Here is a 12714-nt window from a genome sequence, read left to right on the forward strand (position 1 = left end):
GATGGTGACGGTGCTGCTGGCAGCGACAACGGTTGGCAGCTACGACAGCGACGGCAGTTGTGCAGCAAGACTAAGGTGACGACAGGAAAACAACGATACGCGAGGAGATGATGAAGAACACATACACAGAAGACTGTCTGGACGACACAAGCAAAACTATACAGATGCATAGCATAGGGGAGTGGCTGCTACTGGTCTACGTAAAACCAAACAGTAGCAATAAACGAACTAGTGCTAGTCAGTTGATGCAGCTCCGCTCACGGCTGTTAAAGCGTGTATTTAAAGCAAACTTGATTTGCATCCTCATAGTGGTGCTACCATGCGACTGGCGCGAAATTTGAATAAACTTTGTCTTTCAAGTGTAGAAAAACGCCAACCAACCTTCGTTTTTGTCGCACAGCTCCTTGTTTGTGTTGCGATTTTTTTTCCATCAGTGTATTTATGTATTCGGGTAACTCGTTAGCCTGTCTTTCATCATTTATTACATATTTTTGACACTGATGAGGGTAGGGAAACTGACCGGTAGTTCTAAATATTTTCCTAATTATTGTTTTTTACAGAGGACACAAGTACGTGCCGTAATGCTCTGGGAAAATATCTGTACTTAAACACCCGTTTATTAAGCCTGTGACTGGAGTTTGTAGGCCGTCAGTGCACGCTATCGGAACAGAGAACTACTACCAAAACATATAATGCAATATGTAAATTTCCATGTATTCTTTTTAATCGACACGCCACTATCGAAACATGAACTATCGTGAATCCACCTGTTTCGACTGTCACGCTCGAATCTGAATACACTTTGTGGCATAGCGATAGGGACAACCGCAATATCCTGTTTGTTTTGTTGTTTGTGCGTGTGGGGTGTGCAAGTTTTGTAATATATGGGCAAAACCAATGGCACTGAGTGGTTTCGTGGAATTCTTCCAGAAAGGAAGGGTATGGTGATATTTGCATAAAATTATCGACAGAGTGCTGTATCATCTCGTATATTTTTAGAAAATTAGACTCGCTCCAGCGGGTCGGCATCGGTTATTTACGTTTAGTTTTTTGCTGTTCGGCACATAATTTCAGCTGTTTCGGTGACTTTCTGTTTTTAACTTTATATGGTCATCTGCACTGATGTAACAAGGACAAGAAATGTCACGAGAGAAGTGTAGATGTGTATGATTGCATTTTTCTCCACAATGAAGCTAGTTCTATTAACTAAGCGGATTAAGTGATTTTAATTAATGTCCGAAGAGCCAAAGATTTGGCCAAGGTGTGTCTCAAATTCTGTTGTTTTACTGTATAGATTTGGATAAAATGGAAATAGACACCCGGAATCTAATTTGCCATGGTACACACGTTATACTGGCCGTACACAGTAAATCATAGATTCATACAGCAATTTAGATAGATTGTCTTGTACAGCAGTATCACTGTATCGGTTCCCGTAACAACAATGCAGTTTACTTTTCATTTATTGTTGTTGCAATTGTCCACAAAGGAGGCAGGCTGTCACCGGATAGAAACCCCAGTTCATCCAAAGGTTCCATAAACTGTATTGAAAAGATGGTCAAAAGATACAAAAGATGATTTTGTAAGAAAACTTGAGTGAACGATATTTATGACTTTTACGTAAAAACAAGTGACAATAAACAAGGGTTTTGTAAAATACACATAGATGGAAAATGTTGATGGTTTTTAAAACTCGTTTTTATGATTTTATTTTATAGTTAATATATTGTCACTTATGAATGCGAATTATGTCATGATGTAATGGTGATACTAGATGATACATGAAGAATTGTCATGATGGTGCAATGATGGGAATGACTATGGGGCACTGTAGAACCACAGGTAGCAACCAGAAGTCAGCTGGAATTTTAACCAATTTTCACTCCCCCAACTATGAAACCCGTCTCAAGATGTACCCCTCTTCCGAGCCCTAATCACACTGCTCCACCTCACACCATCCTTCCATTTTCTCCTTCATCCATCTTGTTGACGTCTAGTTGCCACCTGTGGTTCTAGATGGAGAGATGGAAATCTGGAAGACAGAAACACCAAGTGGTGCGAACAAAGATGGTGGGTTTGCTTTTCTCTAGATTTACTTGAAGTTTCCTGTATTACACCATTTGACTAGGAGATTCAGGTGGCATTGGAGGGAGGCATGGGAGAGATGAAGGGTGTGGTGAGTGGCTTGGTAGGTGGTGGTGTCAGCATATTGCAGGAGGTGTGTTGGGGTGATGGTTTGGGATTGTCTGCAGTGTACAGGATGTAACGGAAGGTTGAAAGGACAGAACCTTGAGGCACACCTGCAGTGGCGTGAAAGATACGGGAGCAGGAGTGATTGATTGTGACGTCTAGTATGGTGTTGAAGCAAGGATGCAGACATAGTTAACTGAGAGTGCATAGGTTTGTAGCTTGAAGAGCAGTTCAGAATGCCAAATCTGTCAAAGGCTTTTTGGATATCAAGGGAGACAGATATGGCAGACTTACATTTATGCAGTTGATGGGAGATTAGGTAGGTAAGGTAAAGAAGGTGGTTGTCAATGGAATCGGTGGGACAATAGCAAACTGGGTATCGGGAATGGGTAGGTCGGTTGCAATTTGGTGATGGAGTCATTGAGAAATAATGATTTAGAAGATCTTACTGAAGACTGCTGTGAGGCTGATAAGTTGACGAGGGTGGTTTATACAATGCAATTGTGTACTTTTGCATATATGTGTTATAGATATTCTGGGTTCCATCTCACGATATAGTGTTTCTCACCTCTTCTTGATGCAGTTGGTAAGGTAATGTTGGTAAGAATGTGAAATAGACCAGCTGTTGTCCCATGACAGCTTGTATGTGCTCTATGGGGGACAGTTCTGGTGACGGAGCTGGTCAGAACAGGTGACAATCAACTTCAAGAGCAGAAACATTAATGTGAGAAGTGTTTGCACTGTTCAATGCCCAGCAAGTACAGCAAGTGTAAGGTTATTGTAAGCTCTTACCTAAAATGGTCTTGTATGTGATTTCAGTTGTGGCTGTTCTCATCAGTCCCACACTTGCGAAAATCCATTGCTTACGGCATGGCACAGTCTACTGTTGTCACCAAAGACAACTTTGCACCATCTGCCTCTCTAGTTGCCTTTTGCTGCAGAGATGGATTCCATGGTGATAAGGTGTAGATGACACCTAATGAGTGGCACTCGTCATCTTAGTCTTAAGCAAACTTTTCCAGTTGGTTAGAGATGATGCACTGATTGCAAAATTGTTTTTCATTTACCCTACAGTCATTACACTTTTAGCATTGGCTTTTCATCTGATACAGTGGTCCAGCCATTAATCTCTGTGCTGCTGCCATCCAAAACTGGTACAAGAAGCATACGCACCTTCCTCAGGCCACTGGCATCAACATTGATACGAATGTGATGCCTCATTGGCAAAATTATTTATTTATTATTTATCATATTCAGTGTGACCATGTGAGCCAAAGCCATTTGTTCATAGAATGAGCCAGTACATAGATCACATTACACTGATTAGAAACCTTATGAACAAAAGAATTAATAAAACATTATGACCATGTGAACAAATTATGAGAAAAATTCTGAACTACTGTAAGGTTCTCCTATACAGAATAGTAGTAGTGTGCCTCAGAGAAATATTTCAACTTAGATTGGGATACTTGGGATGTGTCATTGTTTCAGCTCTACTGGGATCTTATTGAAAATGAAACCTGCTGAATAATGCACATCTGCTCGTACTTAAGGTGGTGTAATGGGTCTCTTGAACCACCCATACTGGATGTCATCTTTGTGAGGAAGAGAATAGCATGCAGACTACATTTTTTGTGTCTATATTATTGTTTGGACTGTAGCCTGTGGTAACAGACTGATCTGTAGTGTAGCCCAAGGTCTGTCAGGTTGAAAAGTGACAATTTGGTTGAGTGTTGATGAAGCTAACAAGTGTAAACACAAAATCATAGTCATGGTGACATAATGATCTGTAGCACAGTCATAGCTCTAAGTCAGGTGGTAACATTACAGTTTGGTTGTGTGTCGGCAAAGCCAAAGTTAAGGTTTCAGTTAAATTACTATGTGTCTCAGAGGATCATAGAGTTTATCAAATTGCATCTCACTACCAGCAGCTAACCCATAATTTGGCTTTTGTACTTTACATGACACTACAGTACTTTCAGTACATGTGTGGAAGGATCCATTGTTTAATAGTATAGAGAAAACTGGTGTGGGTATTTCACCAGAAGCTTTCATAATATCCGCTGCACTTAATTCAGGAAGTTACAGGAAAGGGATAGAATGACCATATCGTAGTGGTTGTCGCCAGTGATATGCAACACTCTTCAAAGTTGGTGTTGATGACTTTACTAGAAATCATTGCTGGTATCTTGCATTGTGGTATCATTCTGCTTTCTATCTATGATGGTACGTCCGGACATAGGATTACTACATTGTTGCCCAGGAGCATGCAGCCACTTACTTACCTCATATTTTAGATCTCCATGAACAGATCATGCATAGCTATTTAATGTTGTATAGCAGTTTGTCTTAATATATGCAGCAACAGTTTAAAAATTATATTACTCCCTAATTCTCGGAAATAGGGAAGCGTCCGATCCCACCCGTCTGCTTTGACCCATGACGTCACAGATATGGTGGAAATGACCATAAAGCACGATTCCAATATGGCACATATAAAGTTGTTATGTACACATTATGAGGACGAAAATAGGGCCTACATCGAAAAACAAACACACACACTTTCCACAAAAAGCCTAATGACACTAACTGTACAAGTGTGGGAAATGGGGTGTTTTTGGGTGGGGGCAAACAAAATATAAACAAATTTAGACGTCACCTCCATACAAAACCTCACAAAATGACCAAAAAAACAGACATCACAAAACTCCCCAAATACCACTAAACACAATATCATCTGGAATTGGACACTTCCCTTGACCTATATAGCTCAGTAGCAGCTCCGATCCCATAAATTAGGATCAAACACTTCCCTTGGCCTATATAGCTCAAAAACATCTCCCAATATCAATACCAACATACACAGCCACTTATTGGGATCGAACACTTCCCTTGACCTGCACACTGTTAATTTTATCCATCATATCCATTCCTGAACAAAAACAACAACCGATTAATTTTACTAAAATTACCACACGATGTACAGCGAACAACACTAAATTAACCTTAACGCAAAATCGTTAACTCACTGAAACGAATTCCACTACAAACACAGCCGACACTCGAACAATTCTGGAAAATGAGCAAAACCAAACTGAGCCCATTACACCACACAAACGAAAACCCTGAACATACCACCAGAGAGCACAACAAACCACAACACGACGACATCTACAAACACACCACACACACAAACCAAACTCCGCGCCGTCATGGCGTCACACACGACAACACCCTTATGTCACGGGTCAAAGCCGACATGTGGGATCGGACGCTTCTGTTGATCCCTAATTCTCCACTGGAGTTTACAATTTTCAGAAATGTCACATTCACAGAATTGTCTGTGTGTATGAATCAAACATTATGCTTGACCAGAATGGGCAAGGAAAGTGCCATGGTAGTGTCGATGGTGGAACGACTGAAAGTCTGGGACGACAGGGAACAGATGTAATAAACTGGACCAGTTTGAGGTGCACTTCAGTCTTTTACATGTCACAGGAAGATACTTAGTCCATAAATTTTATATATTCATGCATACATCCATGGATTCTCTGACAATGATATAGCATTTGTCATCATAATACATTGAACATAAATTGCTCAAATATACACATACAGAGTACACAAGGGCGTTTTTATGAAGATAGGATAGGACAGGTGCTTGGCTGTGGCCTTGCTGGAGGAACCAGCCCGGCATTTTCCTGAAATGATTTAGGAAAACCTAATTAAGGTGACCAGACAGAGGAAAACTCTGTTGTGCTGAATATGAGGTCATTGTTTTAACAACTGCACTACTTCAGTTGTTTGGTCCTTATTGTACCATGTTGTTTTGACTACACATAATTTGCACAACATAATTTATAGTACCAAAATAGTTTTGCACTGTTTGTGCACATCTCATTATACTGTCACTGCGCACACTGTGGACATAGTTATGACTCAAGGCACAAAACATGCTGCTATATTCTTTGCATTCCCTTCAGTCTGTCCAGAAAAGTGACTGCTGGCCCATAAACATGCAGCTATGCCCCATGACCTCTCTTTAGTCTGTATGGAAAACAGTCAGCATGCTCCCCATCATGAGGGTGGTATGAAGCTCAGTACAGTAACACGACATTAGTACCAGACACTACAGATACTGATCTGCAATTTTCTTGAAAAAACATTGCGTTGAGAAATAACTCATTTTGTACAACTATATTCGCAAACAGTAATACCTGTTGCTCATCCTGGATCATATAGTAGATATCTTTTACAAGAGCTGGGCTTTGAAGCTATATATTGTCTCATAGTGGATAAATGCTGTATTGGAATATTTCAATGGCAGTTATAGGTCACAGGGTAGTGATGCACAGAATTATAATTCTAGGGGAAAAAAAAGAGATGTTAATTACTTGTATGTTAAGTTCTATTTGGTTCAAAATGAAATCAATAATGATGCGACTAAATTTTCGGGCTAAACCAAAAATTTTGGTACCACCTGTCAGCTTTGACCTGTGATGTCATCAAAGTGGTGGGCACAACTATTTCAACGTTGTGCAATATGGTGACTATGACGTTGGTTATTAAACCTGTGAATAAACATACATAACACTCAAAACATTTAACTCCAGCAATAACATGAAACTGATTGAACACCTGCTTGATTAGGTGTTTTGGGCAGGAACAGACTAAATACACAACAAGGATAATGTTACCATTCCAAAACAAGTATTATACCACAAATCAAGGACACAAAATTCTCAACTTTCAAGGCAATCATGCAAAAATGAAATACTATTGGTATTGTAAACTGCTCTTGACCTGCATAGCTCATATGAAGACCATGATACCAAGAATCCCACATGTTGTTGTTGTTGTTCTGGTCTTCAGTCCTGAGACTGGTTTGATGCAGCTCTCCATGCTACTCTATCCTGTGCAAGCTTCTTCATCTCCCAGTACTTACTGCACCCTACATCCTTCTGAATCTGCTTAGTGTATTCATCTCTTGGTCTCCCTCTACGGTTTTTACCCTCCATGCTGCCCTCCAGTGCTAAATTTGTGATCCCTTGATGCCTGAGAATATGCCCTACCAACCGATCCCTTCTTCTTGTCAAGTTGTGCCACAAACTTCTCTTCTCCTCAATCCTATTCAATGCTTCCTCATTAGTTGTGTGTTCTACCCATCTAATTTCAGCATTCTTCTGTAGCACCACATTTCGAAAGCTTCTATTCTCTTCTTGTCCAAACTATTTATTGTCCATGTTTCACTTCCATACATGGCTACACTCCATACAAATACTTTCAGAAACAACTTCCTGACACTTAAATCTATACTCGATGTTAACAAATTTCTCTTTTTCAGAAACGCTTTCCTTGCCATTGCGTCTCCATTTTATATCCCCTCTACTTCGACCATCATCAGTTATTTTGCTCCCCAAATAGCAAAACTCCTTTACTACTTTAAGTGTCTCATTTTCTAATCTAATTCCCTCAGCATCACCCAATTTATTCGACTACATTCCATTATCCTCGTTTTGCTTTTGTTGATGTTCATCTTATATCCTCCTTTCAAGACACAGTCCATTCCATTTAACTGCTCTTCAAAGTCCTTTGCTGTCTCTGACAGAATTACAATGTCATCGGCGAACCTCAAAGTTTTTAATATTTCTCCATGGATTTTAATACCTACTCCAGATTTTTCTTTTGTTTCCTTTACTGCTTGCTCAATATACAGATTGAATAACATTGGGGAGAGGCTACAACCCTGTCTCACTCCCATCCCTGCCACCGCTTCCCTTTCGTGCCCCTCGACTGTTATAACTGCCATCTGGTTTCTGTACAAATTGTAAACAGCCTTTCACTCCCTGTACAACTCAAATTTCACTAGACCTCTACTGCTCAAACAAAACTCTCAATACAAGAACTCACACACACCACCTCAGCTGACACGAATGGTTTGGTGGTTGTATTTAGTGTTGAATACCTAATCCAAAAAGACTGATCAAAAACATTCTGCTGACTGCCTGGTGGAAGTACGGTGAGCAGATGTGTCATGTTGCATTTGGTAAACTGAAGATGCTCATTACTGATTGAAATTAATAACCTGATTACAAGTAAACATTGTGATTCAACATTAGAATCATAATAAAGCAAATATGGCAAACTAACAGAAGTGGGGTATATGCATGATTAATATAACACTTTTGGCACTGTGTATCTGTTGACAGCACAGTGTTTGTACTAGTTTGTGAAATGAGCCTTTTTTTATTTCTTTCTTTCTTTTGTTTCCCTGTGTCATTAGTAGCTTTTTGGAGACTGAAAGTAGGCTCTAAGAACAAGTACGAACAGTGAAAAACCATTGTTATCCATGAGTTGCAAGGTTCCAAATCCTATCTTTCACCAGCACTGTCACTATTACTAACATGCTTGTACTGTGTGATAGTTCTTTATTTTTTACACTGTCTGTCATTGGGTTGGTTATTTTGTAGATACGAGAGTGTGATACTTGCCTGTGTTATGGAATGTCAACAAATAACAACTTGCTACAGGGTGAACATTTGTATTAATAACTTGAATTTATATTTACATTGCTCTTGATTTAGGTGATGTGAATAGTGATTGTATTAAGATTTCGAGAAATGTACTTCATTATTAATTTATCTGCTTGCAGACTTTCCGTCCCAAAAAGAGCTTTGAACCAGGAACCTTAAGGTATTCCCTTCATAAACAAGCCCAAGCGTCATTGAGCTCTGGAATTAATTTACGAGCTGTTGTACAGCTGCCAAATGGTGAAGATACAAATGACTGGATTGCAGTTCACGGTAAGAATATTTACTGTCATGAATTCAGATATGATTGCCATTTTGTGTCTGGTTTTTATACTATACATTGGATGTTACTGTTTTTTAATTTGTTTATATAAACATAATATTTTGTCTAGATATCATTGTATTAATTATTTTGGGGGAGTTGTGGTGGTAACCCATTGCTTCACAGAAAGTGAAGAATATTTTAAAAATTATTTCATTTTCAGTTAATCTCCCATGCTTTCTCCAATATTGTATTAGTATCACTGCACTATTCCTGAGTTCTGTGTATTTGAATCCCTAATATAATCCATGTGTTGTTGCTTCTATACCCTCATATAATGGTAAAAGTTTGTATCCTCAGGTAATTTCTCTTGTCACTCTCATGGTGATTTTTTTGAAGCAAACAAAAATTAAAACAGGCAACATGTAGTAATTTTGGCTGATGGGGCAGGAACGTAAATTTCAGTTTATTTTCTTTAAATGTAAGGATTGTGGTTCTTGGAGTTCATTTATCAGATAAATTCAGAAATTATCTCCATCATCAAGCAGATTTTGGGCATTGAGACAGCAAACATTATTGTTTTTATGGTTTCCTTTCTTTCCCACATTAGATACCTTACTTTTTAAGTACATTTTTGTTTAGTTAGGGAAAATATTATTTCAAAGTGGTGGTGATTTACAAAATCTTAATATTTTTCAAAAGAACGTGAACTGGAACAAGAGCTGAACAACAGACCATCCCCAGGCATCTATATGTACAAAAAATGAACGGTGTGCTCAGTGATCACCAATCAAGAGTAATTGGCACACATGGCCTATAATTTGTGTCATTCATTCATTTAGTTAATATATTTTGTGGTTATATGAGGATCACGTTTGGTTTGAAATTGTTGACCCCATTGTTTCTAATTATAGGCTGTTTCATTACCTGTAGAAATATTAGGATGGTTTGTTTGATCAAAACTCTACTATTCCAGTAAGAAAGAGACATACAGTTATGTCAAATTATGATTTTTAAAAAGAATGGAAATGCATTTGGGGTTTCTGCTTTGACCAAAACAAAGTTCTTTTTTATCTGTTAATTTCTATTAACTGGTGTCACCAAATTTAATCCATCCAAAAATAGTGAATCTCCCCGAAACACTTACCCTTTAGTGCCACCATGTAGCTAAGGACTGCCACTGCAGTGTTCAGCATTTAGGTTCATTCAGGGGCACATGTAGCTTGTGAAGTAATATGGATTTTGTAGCGCCCCTCTAGTTTCAGGGTCCCAGATTAAACTCTCTGTCGCCACTTTGAAATTTTCTGTGTTAAAAAGGCCCAGATTCCCATGCTCTGATGTAAACTTAGAAACTGTATGAATAAAAAAGCAGTGGTGTTTATACAAAAGCTGCCAAATTGACATAAAGTCAAAATGTTTATTCCCAAGGTGAAAGAGACAAAATTTTTCTCATCATTCCATTCTCTTATCTTAAAACAGACATACCTACATGTCATAATGTATCATAAACAATCAACCAAGTTTGTTAGGTATTAAAGGAATACAGTACTGCTATAAAAATATGTTTAAAGATGCTGCTTCGTGCATAGCACAGTTTCTGTTTGTTCACTATTTCTTGTCTAGATATCAAATTTTTAAGCAACAGACCTGGATTACTAACCACATATTCATTTTTAATTGGCAGAAGGGCAGCTCTGAAAACTTATCCACATTGTATAATTGGAAAGGCTTAAAAAAAAAAATTGCTGAATTCCCAAGCCTGTCATATTCTTTCCAAAACAAAAATTTATGGTGGACACATTAACATCCCATCAAACATCTGCTATGCTGAACTAAAAGCATCGTGAAAGCACTCTGTAGGAACAGAACTGCGTAGTTCACTTGTTTTTAGCAATACTTTTATAGCATGCAGTGACAAAATGCCAAAGGTTACGGAGTTGAAAAATATAAATACAAGAATTGGTGTTGAACTGTGGAAGTCTTCAACATTTAATCTTACCTACAGTTCACCCAGTTCGCCCAATAATACGAGGCGTGTTTTTAAGTAAGTAGCATTTCGAAATTAAAAAAAAAGATGTGCTAAGATATCTCAATTATTTTATTTTTACATGAAAGCCTGTAACTTAATCTACTTTTCTACGTAATTTCCATCAATATTCAGGCACTTGTCATAACGTTGTACCAGTTTTTGAATACCCTCCTCATAGAAGTCTGCCGCCTGACTCCTTAACCACTGCATCACCACTGTTTTGACTTCATCATTGTCTTGAAGACACTGACCGCTCAGGTGTTTCTTCAACATTAGGAAAGTCATTCCGCAAGGAGGAAATCATAAAGTGTCAGTTTTCTCTCACCTTATTGTCCACTTCCTGCACCAAACTGTCATTAACGACCGAAGGACACACACTCTGTTGTTCATCATGCATATTTGTGCGGCCATCTGTAAATGCTCTCACCCACTTTCTTACCATTCCATCACTCATAATGTTTTCTCTGTAAACTGCACAGATCTCATGATGAATATCGATTGCTTTTAGGCCTTTAGCACTAAGAAATCTTATAACAGCCCGTACTTTACAGTCAGCGGGACTCACGATTATCGGAGGCATCTTAAACACTCAATGTACACAACATAAACAAGGAAGAATCAGTCTGTAATGGCGTCAGTGTGTACTCAACAGATGTAGGTACCCAGTGCGCATGCGCAGAACGCCGACAGCAGTGCTGTGGCCGCGGTGTGGCAAAATGTTACTTACTTAAAAAACATGCTTCGTATTAAGGCTACCTTCATCTCTGCCAGGTCATATTATACACCCTAACTACAGTGTGATGGTTCAGTTAATATAAATTTGACCACGTTAACTTATGATTCAATCGGTGAGTGCAACATGTAGAAAAATTTCGTTCTGATCAGCACAATTTAGAAACTGAATGTTTGGGGTGACTAGTGGGTGAAAATTGTGTGAACATTCATGGACTTTGGAGCTCTATAGATATCCCCATCATCACAGTAAAAAATCTAATACAAGGGTTGGAGGTAATTAGGCATTAGAGGTGGGTCATTTGCGGCGTAACTGATTCGATGGAATGGTTCGTTAAACTGAACGGTAGGACCAAGGAATGACTTCTAAGGAGGAGTCATTCACCATTCCTTTCATGTCAGTTTCATACATGCCTGCCTCTCTCCTTCAGTACAGTTGAAGAGAGAAAATCGCCGACAGTTGAAATTGGCTTGGCACAGGTGCTTTGCACGTCTACCATAACCAGTCGTGTAATAGGATATTGCATAAAACAGGTTTATAGATGACTGTTTTCACTTGCAGCCATTTGCTCTTAGTAGACAAAAGCTGGCTACTGTGCTGCCAGCTGTCAGAGACACTACTGTAGTTCCAATTACACCATTCCTATTTTCTACTGCAGACTCATTCTTAAGCTATGCTCAGTAGTGTGAAAGTACTCCAATCATACAGTATTAGTTGGAGGTGACTTTAACCTACAGGGTATAGACTGAGGCGTATGTGAATTTATTACAGGTGGTGTAGGCACATGCAATGGAAATATTGTTGACATTGTCGTTACAGGGAGGCGTAACCTTGCTGACAGTGTCAGATGTCATCATAGCGATAATGGGTACTTAGGGAACTAAACCAGTCAAAGAGGATAGGAGAGCTTTTATGCTTGAAAGAGCAGAGAGACATTTGTTGGCATCCTTCTTTGACAGTGAATGGATAT

The 12714-nt window shown here is 38.9% G+C and overlaps 1 protein-coding gene across 2 annotated transcripts in view; it reads left to right on the plus strand.

Annotated features, from left to right (window-relative positions):
• The first annotated feature begins 790 nt into the window (after positions 1–790).
• The window catches only part of LOC124554680 (MOB kinase activator-like 3), a 64433-nt gene continuing 52509 nt past the window's right edge, over positions 791–12714 (plus strand). For both annotated transcript variants that reach the window (XM_047128299.1, XM_047128298.1), the window contains exons 1-2: positions 791–939; positions 8843–8993. In XM_047128299.1, the coding sequence (XP_046984255.1) occupies positions 898–939; positions 8843–8993 (193 nt within the window). In that variant the 5' untranslated portion in view covers positions 791–897. The remainder of the gene's footprint in view (positions 940–8842; positions 8994–12714) is intronic.

The sequence above is a fragment of the Schistocerca americana genome, chromosome X, assembly GCF_021461395.2.
Source record: "Schistocerca americana isolate TAMUIC-IGC-003095 chromosome X, iqSchAmer2.1, whole genome shotgun sequence".
In the NCBI taxonomy this organism is placed as follows: Eukaryota; Metazoa; Arthropoda; class Insecta; order Orthoptera; family Acrididae; genus Schistocerca; species Schistocerca americana.